The 15,911-nt window shown below is 42.3% G+C and overlaps 1 protein-coding gene across 1 annotated transcript in view; it reads left to right on the top strand.

Annotated features, from left to right (window-relative positions):
- LOC135918838 (uncharacterized) overlaps positions 1 to 15,911 on the top strand; it is a 337,804-nt gene that overhangs the window by 47,458 nt on the left and 274,435 nt on the right. Inside the window, exons 3-4 of the mRNA XM_065452520.2 lie at positions 3,920 to 3,979; positions 4,043 to 4,118. Coding sequence (XP_065308592.2) covers positions 3,920 to 3,979; positions 4,043 to 4,118 — 136 coding nt within the window. The remainder of the gene's footprint in view (positions 1 to 3,919; positions 3,980 to 4,042; positions 4,119 to 15,911) is intronic.

Raw genomic sequence — 15,911 nt, 5'->3', positions numbered from 1 at the left:
ATGTCGGATGTCTTGTCCCTAGAAGACAAATAAAATGCAATCGACAAATGGCAAGCCAAGAGAGCTTCTAGCAAAGTAGGGAGGGCACAATGACCTTAGTTCCATCAAAGCTCACAACCACTGCAATAGGAAATTTACCGAAGGTCGCACACCGCAGCTCAAAGAGATGATAGTCCCTCACTTGCGAAATGCGCAATATCCGGGAATGAAGTGTATAGCAACCGCAAGTGGCACAGAACGTCGGCTGTCCACATGTTCTTGTCAGTGTTTATAAACGAGAGCACAAGCCATATTTAGCTAGGTTAGCAGTGCTCTAGTTCTTTGCTAGCGAACGTGGGGCGGAAATATTGTAATTGCGATACGCTGTTCAGGCTGCTGCTCGAATAGGTAGCGATTTACTACGGTAAACGCGGGCAGTAACTTGTTGAAAGCGTAACGCCACCTTTACGGGAGGGGGGCGGGGGTACGTGGATGGCACGTGCCTATAACCAATCGCTAGGTAGGGTAGCCGAGGATAATAAAGTCTGAAAGAAGAAGGGAGACAATATTTCAGCGTAAATGCACAGAAGTAGGTTTGGTATGCTTTGCGGTTCAGGTGTAGATTGACATTTTAGATTCAGCAGTATAGAATCTGCACCTAGTTGCAAAACAAGATCGGGTAGTGTGCAGCACGGGATGTGGTTTACAAATGGGCACTTAGACAGATAAGTGAATCACTGAAATAATTTGTTCGCCAACATAAAAAAAAGAAACGAAGAACGAATTGCAGGATATGAGCGCTGTCCTAGAACTGAAATAAATATTCCCCGAACATATGCATATACTGAAGTAAAAAAAAAATGACACCCAACATGTGCGGTATTGCACAATGCCAGCCGAATTTTCATGAAGCTGTTTTTTTAGAGCAGCTGGACTAGCAATTTGTACCTATTAAACATTTTAGACATGTTTCAAACATTGCCCATGCATGACTGGCCCGTATGAAACACCTACAACGATCTCAAGCCCCTGTCTAGAAATTCTCACAGAGGTGGTAATTCATGCAGTGCTTTTTACTTCCCCAGAACATTGGCTATATAGTCTCCCTCTTCCCACCTCGACCCCGCGCCCTTCTTTTCTCGCTAGAGTTGATCACGGTTGACTTAATAGTTCTTCTAGGGCAGCGGGATCAATTATGTGTTGTTCGTAAACGTACGTATGGCGCTCTGACCTGCTTGTGCACATACTTCACTGGTAAGGTTGCAATATATCCACATACTTTGAACATGGCCTTCCTAACAGTCACAATGTACCCCTATTTTAAACAAATTTAAGTCTGAAATGAACTCTTGCACAAAGCGACAAAGGGAACCAGACTTAAGCGTGGAAGCAAACACGACATGCGAGCTCAAACAGACGTGTTTTGCTTTCTCGCTTAAGTCCAGGTCCATTCGTCATTTTGCCCGACAGTTTTAATTATGTCTAAACAATTAATAAAGGGGGAATGAGACATCCAGCCAAACTAAGCAAATTGCTACAACCTTTTCCTTCGAGGAACCAGTATGGGTTTCCTTTGTAGCAATTTGCGACGTTCGGGTGGATGTCTCATTTTCCCTTTAATAATTACCTCTCTCACTCTTGCGGTATTCCGCAGAACTATACGTCAAACTTATGTCTAAACAACTGCGCCGCGACGGAATTTTCGTAAATTGAAGTCAGGGCAGTAGGGTAAACCTCTTGCTACAAACCATGGTATAACGTATGAAAAAAGAACAGGAAATCAGGTTTCAGTAGTGATTGGCAACGCTTATACTCAGGCGAGAAACGGTAACGTTTAACCACACATTCCACCTAACATGACCCACTTTTCCAGCAAAAGGAAACTTAGTTCAAAGTAGATTTTCGGAACATTCGGAAATATTACTGATAACAGCTGTATGACACTTTGTAACGCTAGTTGAATATTTTGCGAAGGCTATAATAATTAAACACATTTACCATAACTCACAAATTTTCTATACCATCCCCTCCCCCTCTCTTGGTTCATATTACTGATAACAGCTGTATGACACTTTGTAACGCTAGTTGAATATTTTTTGAAGGCTATAATAATTAAACACATTTACCATAACTCACAAATTTTCTATACCATCCCCTCCCCCTTTCTTGGTTCATACGATCACGGTGGCGTTTATAGCTCTGACGCAGCATCGTGCTAAACTATGCGCCGTTTCTAACACAGTCCTAATGGTCTGGAGCGCTTTCATAAGTAACCTTGGTGAAGTCACGAATTACCCACCCACTTTACCAAGACATTAAAATTGCCTGGCTCTCACTGACGCAGAATATAAAAGTGCCTTGCATAGAACACACAAGAGAAAGCGAGTAACACCTTATACGAAAGAAAAATAGAGGTAAAGATGACCGTTCAGTAATTATTTTATACACCTCTAATTACATTAGCAACAGGAAACTTCTTCCATGCATTAAACACAATATGCTATGAATTTTTTCTTCATTTGAAGTTGGTATCTCGCATAGTTGCTTTCGGACCTTGGGCAACTTTGCACATAAAGGCAGTATGGGAATCTGGAATGCTTGAGTACCTAAATTTCCAGTCTGTAATTAGGCTACAGAAACAAAACATTTAGTATTATTGCCTCCTGACTTGCTTCCTAATGCGACGACATACAAACGCCCTGCTTCGCACAAATCATCGAGGAGAGCATGAAAAAATGACTAAATGCCTCCTATAGGTCATCAAATTGAAGCCAGACAAGTATTGCAAATATTTTGAAAGCACAGAATTAAAGTGCACGCTTCAAACTATTGATACACGTATTCAGAAAGTGGCTCCCATTTCCTGTAAACATTTCCTGTATATAGACAAAGAATGTTGAGAAATTTTTAAAGCAATCTATATAATTCCTCTCAACGAGCCGAAATAAAGGGTTTAGAAATCTTTCATTAGCTCTACACTGACACGCACACATCAACATTTGTCTTCAAATTTCCCTAAAATTACCCAAGCTTACCTAAAGTTGCCTTCAATTTCCCTTACTTTGTGAGTAAATATATACATTTTCCCAAATCGTGATAACTGGTATAGAACATTTCTGAGCGTTTCCATAATCACAACAGCAGCTTCTCTGCAAAAGGTAAACAAAAAAATATACTGCACATGCTCAAGCAGGAAACGCTGTCTAAATCGACTAATTATTGTAATGATATCACGCAAGGTTAGATATTCCTGGCTTACGCATGCACCTCTTGCGTTTCTGTGCAAGCACGGCTTTTCCTTTTTGTGTAGGGCAGCGACAGCCACGGTGGGTTTGAGTGTTATTGGCTAACACTCGCAGGGTTGTATCTTGTAGGCATGCATAAATAGCCAAGAACGTGGATGTGAGAGCAGCCGCGGTCGTAGACAAAACTGGTAGTTTAGTGCGCAAGTAGCGCGGATGTTGTGGGTTCTGCTGCCACAGGCTGTACATGTTTATTCGTGCGCTTTCATATCTCAATATCGTCATTTTCAGAGTCCACCTAAAACTACACACGTTTTCCCCCGTGCTTTCCTTGGCTTGCTTATCGGTTTGCTTCGTATGGTCGTGTGGTTGTATCATAGCTTTCAACCTGTGACGGTTGATCAGTTCTGTTAGTGATTTGCAGGTTTGTTTGGCGCCACCACTTGTGTATTGTTCTAGCATACATATGGAAATTCAGCGGACAGTCAGCGATGTCTTTTACCTGCCTTTTTTTGCTGCTATTTATAAAATGGAGTAGCAGCCGCACCGATTCGATGCACTGTGTCAATTCTGCGTGGTAAAGAGCACTGTGTGCGGCTGCTACTACTGCTATACGACTGCCCTAGAGTCTTCAGCGGGAATTCACCATGTTTCGCTTTGTAAAAATAAAGTGTTTGGGGGGGATTTTTCTCTCGCAGGGAGTACATCTATGAGACGAAACAGTCATTCTGGCTGGCGTATGACCCTGAGAACGAAGGGTGAGTGGCGCTTCATTATTCTCGAGGTGCTCGCTAATTTGTGGCACCTGTGTCCTCCCGCAGAGAGTACTACATACGGCTCAAGTTGCTGATGACCTCACGCTCCGTGGACGTCATGCACATCATTCCTCTCATCAAGGTGATGTTCCTGCAGCCCGCCCAAATGCCATTTTTTTCCTAGTTGTGCCTCAGTGCATACCTAATTGTATTGCGCATTGTTATGCAGAAGATACAAAAAGAGTAAGCACGCAATCACTTATGTAGGAGGCCGCACCTAATGCTAGCCGTCAAATCTGGTACAGTGTTCTTTGATGTACTTCACGCAACTCACATTATTCACTGTTACCTAATCAGTTTACTTACTGGTGTCATTGTGTATCTTCCTTAGTATAAAACATTGTGGCTTTGGTGCGGCGAAACTGAAAGAAATGCATAAAATCTCAATTTGAAAAGGCTGCAGTGCTTCATTTTGTACATCAATGTTTATTTAGGTGATCTAATTCGCACGTAATTTGGACAGCGGTGCTATGGCGGCGCTCACGCTGGCTGGTGGGTGTACTATTTTGGTCGAGCGTGCGTTTACTATGAAATGGAAGTAAAATAGGCAAATGGAAGTAAAAATGGAAGTAAATAGCCACTACTGAACCTTGTTGACGCATAACGCAATCACATACTATCTGTTATACTGGCTAATGTTCGCCGCTACATGTAAAAATAAAAGATACCGCTGAAGCCCTTCTCGACGACAATAATACAGACATGGCCATTTTCACTGAGTCTTGGTTAACCCCTGACATAGATAGCACTGAGCTACTGCATGCAGATTCGCCCTGCACTCTTTTCAGACGCGATTAGTAGGAACGAAGGGGTGGTGGCGTTTTTGTCTTCACAAAAAACGGCATTCCTTGTTACTGGCTCCCGAACAGTTGTATTCACGAAATTCTTTGTGTGCACATATCCATGCCGACATGCACACGCATACTCATGTCTTGTTATCGCCCACCCGATTGTGACCATTCCTTTATCGACGAACTTAACACTGTCATTTAAGATGCAAACTCTCGATTCCCACGCGCTAACTATATTATTTGTGGTCATTTTAACTTTCCGGATATCACCTGGGACAATCTAACAGCATCATCCCGCCAGTCAAAAGATTTCCTTGATTTAACCTTAAACGTCAACCTTACACAAAAAGTAAACTTTCCTACACGTGGCTCAAATACCCTTGACCTGGTCCTCAGTTCACAATCCAAATACATTCAGTCGTTAGCCTGTGTCAAGGGGCTCAGCGATCACAGCATTGTCCTTTTCAATTTGAATATCCCAGTTCCAATCAAACAGCGATCAACATAATTAATACGGGACTACAACAAAGCTGACTTTTCCAAAATTAAAAGCTGACTTTTTGAAAATTACCAGTCAACTAAATATTTTTTGAATACCTAAAAGAAGCTGCTTTCAAAGGGCTGTTGACGGAAACTGGCTGTTGCCTAAGCAAAAGCTACTCAGCTTAATCAATAATTACGTACCCCTTGTTTGCATTCGTGGTATCATGGGAAAGCCTCGGTGCACAAATCCACTAAAATATAGCACATTTGGTTCTGTCCTGAAATATAAGAAATATTTCAACTGCCTGTGCGAGTAGAACAGCTTTCTGAAGCTTTCTAATAACGTTTATCACCAGGATCTTCACAATATCATCCGTGTAATCCCGAAAAAACTTTGGAATACTCGCACCAAGTATAAGTCAGTCGAATAACATTGCCATAACTAATCCTGAGGGGTCCCATGTTCCAAATGAAACGCGTTCTGACGTCTTAGATGCATACTTCTGATCCGTCTTCCCTAGTGAAGGAAAAAACCAGTAAAAAAACACTAAGGACAAAAGGAGAAGCTCACACCACAACGACTGGGCGCTGTGGTGTGAACTTCTCCTCTTGTCTTTTTTTGTTTTTTTATTGGTTTTTTCCTTCAAGTATGTACCAACAGGCCCAGATTTCCACCCTTCCCAAGTGAATCTTCCACCAACATCCCTGTTTTACCAAGATTTCGCGGCACTGAAATGCCTCGGATTTATGTAAATGCCGAAGGTATCGCGAGCCTAATCAATAAACTTAAGATATCTGGCTCCCCCTGACCTAACAACATAGCGGTGAAGATATTGAAAGCCACTAACGTCATTTCGAGCCAGATATTACAAATCATTTTTACTCAGTCTATAAGCGAGCGTACGATGTCTTAAGACTGAAAACTAGGCAAAGTAACTAAGTAAGCAAGTATATAAATCTGCTAAGCGCTCCCACCCATTCAAGTATCGCCCGATCTCACTTACATGCATGGCCTATAAACTTTTAGAACATATCATATCTTCACATATTGTGTCCCACCTCAACAGAAATTCTTTTTTCTTTAGCAAACAACATGACTTTCGTCCGGCCTTATCATGTGAAACACAACTTTTTGAATTCACCACAGATCTCAACGTAAACTTAGATCCTTCATTCAGACCGACGTAATTTACATAGCTCTTTGAAAGGCTTTCGATCGCGTCCCTCATCATCGACTAGTCTCCAAGCTTTCATGCCTTCACCTGGACCCACTAATCCTATAGTGGATCATCTGCTCCCTGACAGATCGCCTCCAGTTCACATGTGTTGGCGGTCGCTGTTCCGATACTACCAAAGTAATATTGCGTGTACCACAGGGATCTGTCCTCGGCCCACTCCTTTTTCCAATATACATTAACGACCTCTCAACAGACATGTAATCTACAACTAGTCTATTCGCCGATGACTGTATTATTTACAGTCGTGTCACTACTCACACTGACCAATCCATTCTGCAAAATGACCTAAATTCTATTTACAAGTGGTGCTCACGCTCGATGATGGAACTAAACGTCTCCAAAGGCAAGTTAACGCATATATCACGTAAACGCTTTATATCTAAATTTCCATACTCTTTAGGCTCTATGAATTTATCTGAGCTCTACAGTTACCGCTATCTTGGCATTATCATCCCTAACCAACTAAATATGTCGAACCAGGTTCTGCAAATAAAGGCTGATGCTTCAAAATCCCTTCATCATCATCATTATCATCATCATAATCATCATCCTTATCATCATCATCAGCCTATTCATGTCCACTGCAGGACGAAGGCCTTTCCCTGCGACCTCCAATTACCCCTGTCCTGCGCCAACCGATCCCAAATAGCACCCGCAAATTTCCTAATTTCGTCACTCCATCTAGTCTTCTGCCGTCCTCTACTGTGCTTCCCTTCTCTTGGTACTCATTCTGTTACAATAATGGTCCAACGGTTATCTAATCTGCGCATTAAATGACCTGCCCAGTGCCATTTTTTCTCTTAATGTCAATTAGAATATCGTCTATGCCCATTTGCTCTCTGATCCAAAGTGCTCTCTTTCCGTCTCTTAAAATTATGCCTTCTCTTAAAATGATTCTTCGTTACATCGCTCTTTTCGCGGTCCTTAACTTGTTCTCAAGCTTCTTTGTTAGCCTCCAAGTCTCTGCGCCGTATTTCCGCACCGGTAAAATGCACTGATTGCATACTTTCCTCTTCTATGATAACGGTAAGCTCCCATTCAGGAGCTCACAATGTGTGCCGTATGCGATCCAGCCCATGTTTTTTCTTCTGTGAATTTCCTTCTCGTGGTAGGGGTTCCCTGTGATTAGCTGACCTAGGTAAACGTACTCGTCTACAGACTCTAGAGACTGACATGAGAACTTGAACTCTCGTTCCCTTGCCAGGTATTTATCATCTTTGTTTTCTGCATGTTAACCTTGAGTCCCACTATTACACTCTTCCTTTAAGGTACTCAATCATTTCTTGTAACTCATCTGCATTGTTGCTAAATAGAATAATGTCATCGGCAAACCGAAGGTTGCTGAGCTATTCGCCGTCGATCTTTACTCCTAAGCCTTCCCAGTTTAATAGCTTGAATACTTCTTCTAAGCACGCAGTGAATAGCATTGGAGTGATTGTGTCCCCTTATCTGACCGCTTTCTTTATAGGTGTCTTCCTACTTTTGTTGTGTAGAATTAACCCATTAAAGACCAGCGTGACCATATAGTCACGTTAGTCTGCACAGTGGATTTCAAATAATTGAGATTATTAAAACTGCACCTAAATCGCCTTTGACATGCCGATTGACAGATTAGAGTCCCCTTTATGGATACCAAGTGTCAGCAGCTGTCAGTCGTTTTCTGGGAGTCCCTCGCAAAGTCGGGAATAAGTGTTGCTCTGCGAGTAGCGTCGCGATGCATCGCTCCAAGGATTAAGTGTTTTTTTTCACTACTTGTTTAAGGAATAGTCGGATATCGTTACCTCCATATTGCTCTTTGAATATGTGACCTTCAATGAGCATTTGTGAAAGAATTATGTTTGATTTATCCATGAACGAGTACGTTATCTTGTGCGTTGCCATATTGTCACGCTGGGCCTTTAGGATACCCAACTTTTAATTTTTTTTAAACTCCATTCTCATCTCTTGCATGGCTGCTGGCACGTTCCCGCAGTGCTTATTTGTTATTTTATTGTCTGGATAGGTAGATGTTGGAAGAAATAGTGAATATACTCGAAGAGAAAGATGACGATGTGTCAGTGATTTATATCGAGCTGCCAGAGGCTAGCACCTATTCGGATGAACACTCGGCCGATGAAGACTCAGACGGGCTCATTGACAATCTAAGCGGGTGGCAGCTACGAGCCGGCGCTGAAACTATTTTCTCTGACGGACGCCTCATTGGTGGATGCGAGTGTGACCGCAGCGACCCCGGCGGGCAAAGTGACGGAACATCAGAGGTTTCTTCTGCTATAGTTGATGCGGCCATTCCTGCGAAATTATCCACTGCGTCTACGTGGACGAAGGGTGATCTCCAGAAAAGCCTTGGCATATTTCCCGACCCAAACTTTGCTGCTTACAGGGACTTTTCACCTGTTGAGTTGTTCGAACTCTTTTTTGACGAAGCCATCGTGGAGCTGCTAGTCGAACAAACAAGAAACGTCATTTTGAATATGCCTGATACAAAGGTTACCAAAGAATAATTGAACACTCGGCAAGGTTATGCCGATAAATTTTCTTGGAGTACTTATTTTTCCGGCTATAACCGCTTGCCAGATAAAAAGCGCTATTGGGACAGCGGCACGGATATGTGCAACACGACGGCCTAGAATGCTATGCGAAGAAATCGCTTCATACAGATAATGTTATTCCTGCACGGAGCGAAATGCAAGCCTAACACTTAGTGACAAGTTGGCAATGTTGCGTCCATTGATGGCACTATTGAAAAGAAGGTTTCTGGAGCACTTTCAACCTGTGCGTCACCTGAGCTATGACGAAAGTATGATTGAGTATTATGGTCGTCATGACTGGAAACAGTTCATACGCGGAAAGCATATCCGCTTCGGGCATAAAGTATGACGCCTAAATGCCAAGAACGGATACCTTGTAAACTTCAAAGTGTATCAAGGTAAGCAGGGATCTCGGGACATCTAAAAAATATTGTGAAAAACAATATGAAAAGGACTTCAGAAAAGCAGTGGCGCCACTTCTTCAAATTGTGGATGAACTTGCAGCAGAGATGCACAACCTTTCTTTCTTTTTCTATTTTGATAAATAATTCACAAGCATGCAGCTACTCAGGCATCTCAAGGCACAGGGCTAGGCACGGGCACAGTGAAGCCGAACCATGTTCCCAAAGAATGCCCTATCCCTGGACCAGAACTCGTCAAGCGCCAACCTAGCGGGCACGAAGAGCCCGTGCTGAGCGACAATGGGATAATTGTTGTCCGCTGGATGGACAATTCTGTAGTAACGATCGTAAGCACCATTCACGGCGTAGAGCCAATGTCATCTGCAGAGAGGTCCTCTCGTGTTTAGAAGAAGCGACTCAAGGTGGCCCGCCCGAACACTGTTGCTCAGTACAAGATTTATGGGAGGTACGGACCAGATGGATGCAAATGTAGGTGCCTACAGGTTTGCAATCCGTGGCAAAAAGTGGTGGTGGCCGAGTTTCACTTGGCTTTGTGATGTATCTATCAGCAACACTTGGACGCTAATTCGTAGCACAGGGTTGAACGTCACGCAGGTGGAATTCCGCAGGCAAATTGCACAAAGCTACCTGATGCGATGGGACAATAAGCCTAGAGGACCTGGTCAACGCAGAATCCCAAAGCCTGGTGATGTCCTGACTGGTACAGGGTTTGACCAAGTGACCCACGTTGTTGCACCAATACGTAATGGCAAGAGGTGGAGGTGGGCATGAGATAATTGCAACAATGCGGTGCACCCAAAACGCACAAAGTATGACGTTGGCATGTGTATTCCATGATTTAAACCATATCACATTACATAAGTGCTCGACTATTCGCTATGTATGTTTTTGTGACGTTTCATGGCTTGAAATAAATGTTTTTCACTTCTCGTATTTTGCTGTAGCGTAAGGGCCCAGTGTGACCATATGGCGACGGGCTATATTTCAAAAACTAATAAGGCTAGAGTAATCATTTTTTGCATGTGGTTTATTAGTATAAAGGTAAGTTAATATATTTGATTTATTTCAAAATAGCAAGAAAAAAAAAGAAACCGATCCCTATGTCAAAGATTGGTGGTGAGGGAATTCGCACTCTCCGAACCGGAGGGGATGGGGCGACAACAAACCCACCCCGCGTGCGTTTATTGAGGGTTCGACTGCTGACCGGCGATAAGGTCCACGCCTGATCGACGGTGAACCAGAGGCATGAGGTGGGAGGCGACGTCGTACAACACACACACTCAATTTAATAAAATGAAATCACGCCCGAGACATCATGGGAAAAAAAAAACTTGCAAACTTCCAGTAGTGGGTCCTAGCTCGCGGAAGGCGTGCGGGTGACACAACACACGCCCTGACGCCGCTCATGCGACACGAAGCCCACCACGTGGGAACCATTAACACTCGCGAAATAACAAAAAATCCGCGACACAAATGAAAAATATACGCGATATTAAATACGGCAAACACTACACTAACAGAACATACAAAAATGAACACGCGATGGATAAACAAATGAAAGATTAAACGCGATTAGAAAAAAGAGTCCGGCGGAAAGTTCTGAGAGCGGCCTGGAACACGAGGCTTATCTGGGGCGTGCTTGCCGAGGTCCCGATCTGAAGAGTGTCGGGCTGCTGCAACCTCGCTGCCGAAGATCCTGACGAACTTGCACCGTCTGTCGCTCGACCGGCGAAGGCTTCAGCCTGGAGATCTCAACCTGCCGACCACATCTTCAGCTGACCCCCGGTGCCCGACCAACCTCCTTCGTCTTCCAAGCTGCTCTGCCGCTCTCCGAGCCGCCTCGTCTTTCCGCCGCGCTCAGGCGACACACGTGACCAAACCGGTCTGGCGAGCTCAAGGACAATGGGAAGCTCTCTTCCCCATCGCCGTGCAAAAGGCGTTGCTGCTGCTGCGGCAATGGCGGCCATCTTGAGAGGGGCGCGGGCATGCACTCTGTGACACCCTAATGGGTTAAGGTGGCTGTGGAATCTCTGTAGATATTTTCTACTGCATTTACGTAAACGGTCCGTACTCTTTGATTATGCAATGCCTCTATGGCTGCTGGTATCTCTACTGAATCAAATGTTTTCGTAATCTATGAAAGCCATATAGAGAGGTTTCTTGTACTCTGCGGATTTCTCGATAACCTGGTTAATGACATGGATGAGATCCATTGTGGAGTAACCTTTCCTAAACCTTGCCTGCTCCCTTGGTTGACTAAATTCTAGTGTTGTCCTTATTATATTGGATATTATTTTGGTAAATATTTTATATAATGTGGACGTAAGCTAATGGGCCTATATTTTTTTTCGTTGTTTAACGTTGCCCTTTTTGTGGATTAGTATAATGTTTGCATTCTTCCAGTTTTCTGGGACCCCTGCAGTCGAGACACTACGTATAGAGAGCCGCCAGTTTTCCTAGCATTATGTCTTCTCTACCATTGATTAAATCAACTGTTATTCCATCCTCGCCTGCCGCTTTTCCCCGTTTCATGCCTTGCAAGGCCTTTGTTACCTCATCTCTAGTTATAGGAGGAGTTTTTTTGTATACTGTTCAATACTGTTTGGAATAGAGAGCTCCTGAGCCGTCTGGGTACTAAAAGGTCAGTATATAAGTGTTCCGCTGCTTTCACTATATCTTCGAGATTGCTGACGATATTACCCTGCTTATCTTTTAGTGCATTCATCTTACTTTGTCCTATGCCAAGTTTCCTTCTCGCTGATTCCAGGCTGCACCCATTTTTTACGGCTTCTTCAGTCTTTCTCACGTTATAGTTTCGATTATCAATTATTTTCGCCTTGTTTATCAGTTTTGACAGTTCCGCAAATTCTACAAAATGTCTTGGGTTGGACATTTTCATTCTTTGTCGTTTCTTTATTAGGTGCTTTGTTACTTCTTAGAGCTTGGCTACTGGTTGCCTTGGTCCATTTTATTTATTTATTTATTTCGTGTACCCTCAGGGCCAGAGGCATTAAAGAGGGGAGTGGTTACATCAAATACAGAAAAAAAGCACAGTGCAGCAAAATGGTTAATAGTACAGAAATAGATGGTTCTCGGTTATACAATGTTATCTGAGTGTTTCTGGAGTGCTGGTCAATAAAATTAAATGCGGTGCATGCAGTGCAGTAATACAGTGTGCCGGTAGTACAAAAACAATGATACAATTGGTAGTACAAAAACACGAATGGAATGCTCTTGTTTATACGATGTTATCTAATACTGCCGTGAAGTGCTGATGGTAAACAATAGTAGCGGTTGAGGCTGGTAGGTGATTCCACTCGGCAGATGTACGCGGAAGGAATAAATTAGACATGACATTGGTTTGGCATAATGAGATTCCAACTTTGTTATTGTGATCTAACCTTGATGAAATGTATTGAGGAGGGGAGATAAGTTCATCGCGAAGTGAAGGACGATGAAATACCTTATGAAAAAGTGAAAGTCTAAGGCCTTTACGGTGAGAGGCTAAAAAATGGCAAATCAAGGTTTAATTTTATTACAGACGTGCTGGCAGTTCGGTTACAATTAGAAAAAAACGAAACGAGCAGAGTTATTTTGTACCATTTCTAAAGAGTGAATTAGGTTTTTTCTGAAAGGAATCCCAAACTGCTCCGGCGTACTCAAGTTTTTGAGCGGACTAGTGACTTCTATAACATTAATTTTAGGGAAGACGGTGCTTTAGTGAAATTGCGTTTTAGGTATCCCAGCATGCGGTTAGCAATTTTAATTACGTAAGAAGCGTGCATGGACCACGAGAGGTTTCTAGTAATATGGGCACCAAGATATTTGTATCAGGAAACAGGGTCTAAGGGGAGATTATTAATGCAGTAAGAAGGAAGCTGGTTAGAAGTTCTGGACACGCGCATAAATTTACATTTTTTAATATTTAGTTCCATTGACCATGATGGGCACCAAGTACAAATAGCGTTTAGGTCGGATTGAAGAGAAGATATATCATTGTCACATATTATTTCCCTGAAGATTACGCAATCATCGGGGAATAAATGAATGTTAGAGGAAACACAAGAGGGTAGATCATTTATGTAAATTAAAGAAAGGAGGGGACCAAGTACCGACCCTTGAGGTACGCCGGACTGTACTGTGCTCGGTTGAGAGTCTGAGTCATTAGGAAAGACAAACTGTGAATGGTTAGAAAGAAAGCACTCAAGCCATGCAAGCAGTCTGGGATCAATGTGAATTCCATGTAGCTTAAACATTAGAAGGTTATGGCACACTTTGTCAAACGCTTTCGAAAAGTCTAAAAATATACAGTCAGCAGTTGAAGAGCGGTCAAGAATTACGTTTAGCTTGTGCGTAAATAAAGCTAGTTGTGTTTCACATGAATATATATTGCGGAAGCCAAGTTGCGATGGTGAAAAAATGAGTTAGTTTCAACAAAGCTAGCAAGATTAGCGGCAAGTAAGTGTTGTAACATCTTACATGGGGTGGAAGTGAGTGAGACAGGGCGGTAGTTATATGGAGATTGCTTGTCACCCGACTTATGGAGTGGGATCACTTTCCCAATCTTCCATTCATCAGGAAAAGAACCATTATCTAGCGACTGTTGGAATATCATTGCTAGGAAAATTGAAGAGTAACAGCTAGTGCTTTTCAAAAATATCTGCTTGCCTCCCATTTCGTGCTGCCTCTGAAGCCAGCCGTGTTACGGTTTCATTCATTACCATCATGTCACCATCATCATCTCTCTGTTCTATGGCTGCATGTTCTAAGATTGCAAGATCCCTTAACTATATTAAAGTGTCGCTATCCTTGTCTCCTCCGTAGATTCGTAAACTAGCATATGAAATTTTCATCCATACCAACTTAGAATATGCGTCTAGGACTTCGAATCCGCATCAAAAGTGCTTGATTGACACTTTACAAGCTACTCAAAATCGTGCCTCCCGTTTTATCTTATCGAAATATGACACTATCAGCGCTAGTAACTTGAAATTATCTTTTGGCCTGCCCCTTTTAGCATCAAGACGTATAATTTCGCAACTCTCCCTATTCCATAAATTGTGCCATAATTTTCCTGACCTTCGTTCCTCTCTTTATTTCCACCCGTGCGCTCATCACATCGTCTATTCAATTCTTCAAGTATCCAATGCCTTCATGGTTCTACAAACGCTTTCAATAAATCCTTCCTTCCCGTTGCAATAGAACAATGGAACTCGCTTCCGGAATTTATTTTTTTAATTTTATTTATTTATAGATGCTGCGATCTACACCCTGCTATGATCTGAAATCAGATCATAGCAGGGTGGGCATACATAGAAATATGCAAGCATGGAAACACATGCAAAATTCATCACATATGGAGGCATTTTCAGGCATTGGCATTTTCAGGCATTTTCAGGCAATGCAAAACATACAAGAAAAAAAAACACAATCAAATAACGTACACAAATTCATGACATTTGCAAGTATTTTTCAAACATTGTTAATGAATTCTGGGTAACAATATCAGATTTAGGATTATTTCAGTCTGTTATTGTCCTAGCTAAAAAAGAATATTTGAAACAGTTATTCCGTGCTTTCCTGGGGGTTACTGATAAAGCATGCATTCGTCTCGCGTTATAACCTGATGAGTAAATAAAAAACTTGAAAGTGTTAACTTTATAATGGCAGCTTACAAGTTCAAAGTGGAACTTTAATCGACAGATTCGGTTGCGCCGTATCAACAGTCAACGGTGGTAATCCACTGCGTCTTACGAGCTCACCAACAGACGCATGGCTGTATGAATTAAAAACAAACCTAACTATCTTATGCTGTACACATTCCAGTTGTTAAATATTGGTTAAAGTGAATGGGTCCCAATTAATTACGGCGTATTCCAACAACGGACGAATGTAGGAATCGTATGCCAGTAAACGAACACTAGCCGTAGATGATTTCAGTGAGCGCCCCAAGGAAAACAGTTTACGCAAGGAATGGAACTACAGGAACTACAGTATTTATGTTCTTCGTCTAGAAAAGCTCATTGGTTATCCATAGGCCCAAATATTTGTACACTCTTACCTCTGATAGAGATACGTTGTCCACTATATATGCAAATTGAAGAGGTTCTTTCTGATGTGTGATTCTCATAAAAAGTTTTTTTTTTCAAAATTAATAGACATTTGCCATTGTTCGCACCAAGCAGTGACCTTTGCCAGGCCATTATTTAGACGCACCTGATCATCAACAGAAGATATCTTTTCATACAAAATACAGTCATCTGCGTAAAGCTTTACGGAAACTAAAAGTTCTGCGACTATGTCATTTATAAATAATAGAAATAAAAGTGGTCCCAAAACGGATCTGTGTGGGACTCTAGACTTCTTCCTCTATTGTTAGAAGTATTGTTCAAGGTGACAAATTGGTGTCTGTT

Source organism: Dermacentor albipictus, chromosome 9 (assembly GCF_038994185.2).
Source record: "Dermacentor albipictus isolate Rhodes 1998 colony chromosome 9, USDA_Dalb.pri_finalv2, whole genome shotgun sequence".
Lineage (NCBI taxonomy): Eukaryota > Metazoa > Arthropoda > Arachnida > Ixodida > Ixodidae > Dermacentor > Dermacentor albipictus.
The sequence above is the reverse complement of the archived record's forward strand: the minus strand, read 5'-3'. Positions and strand labels throughout refer to the sequence as shown.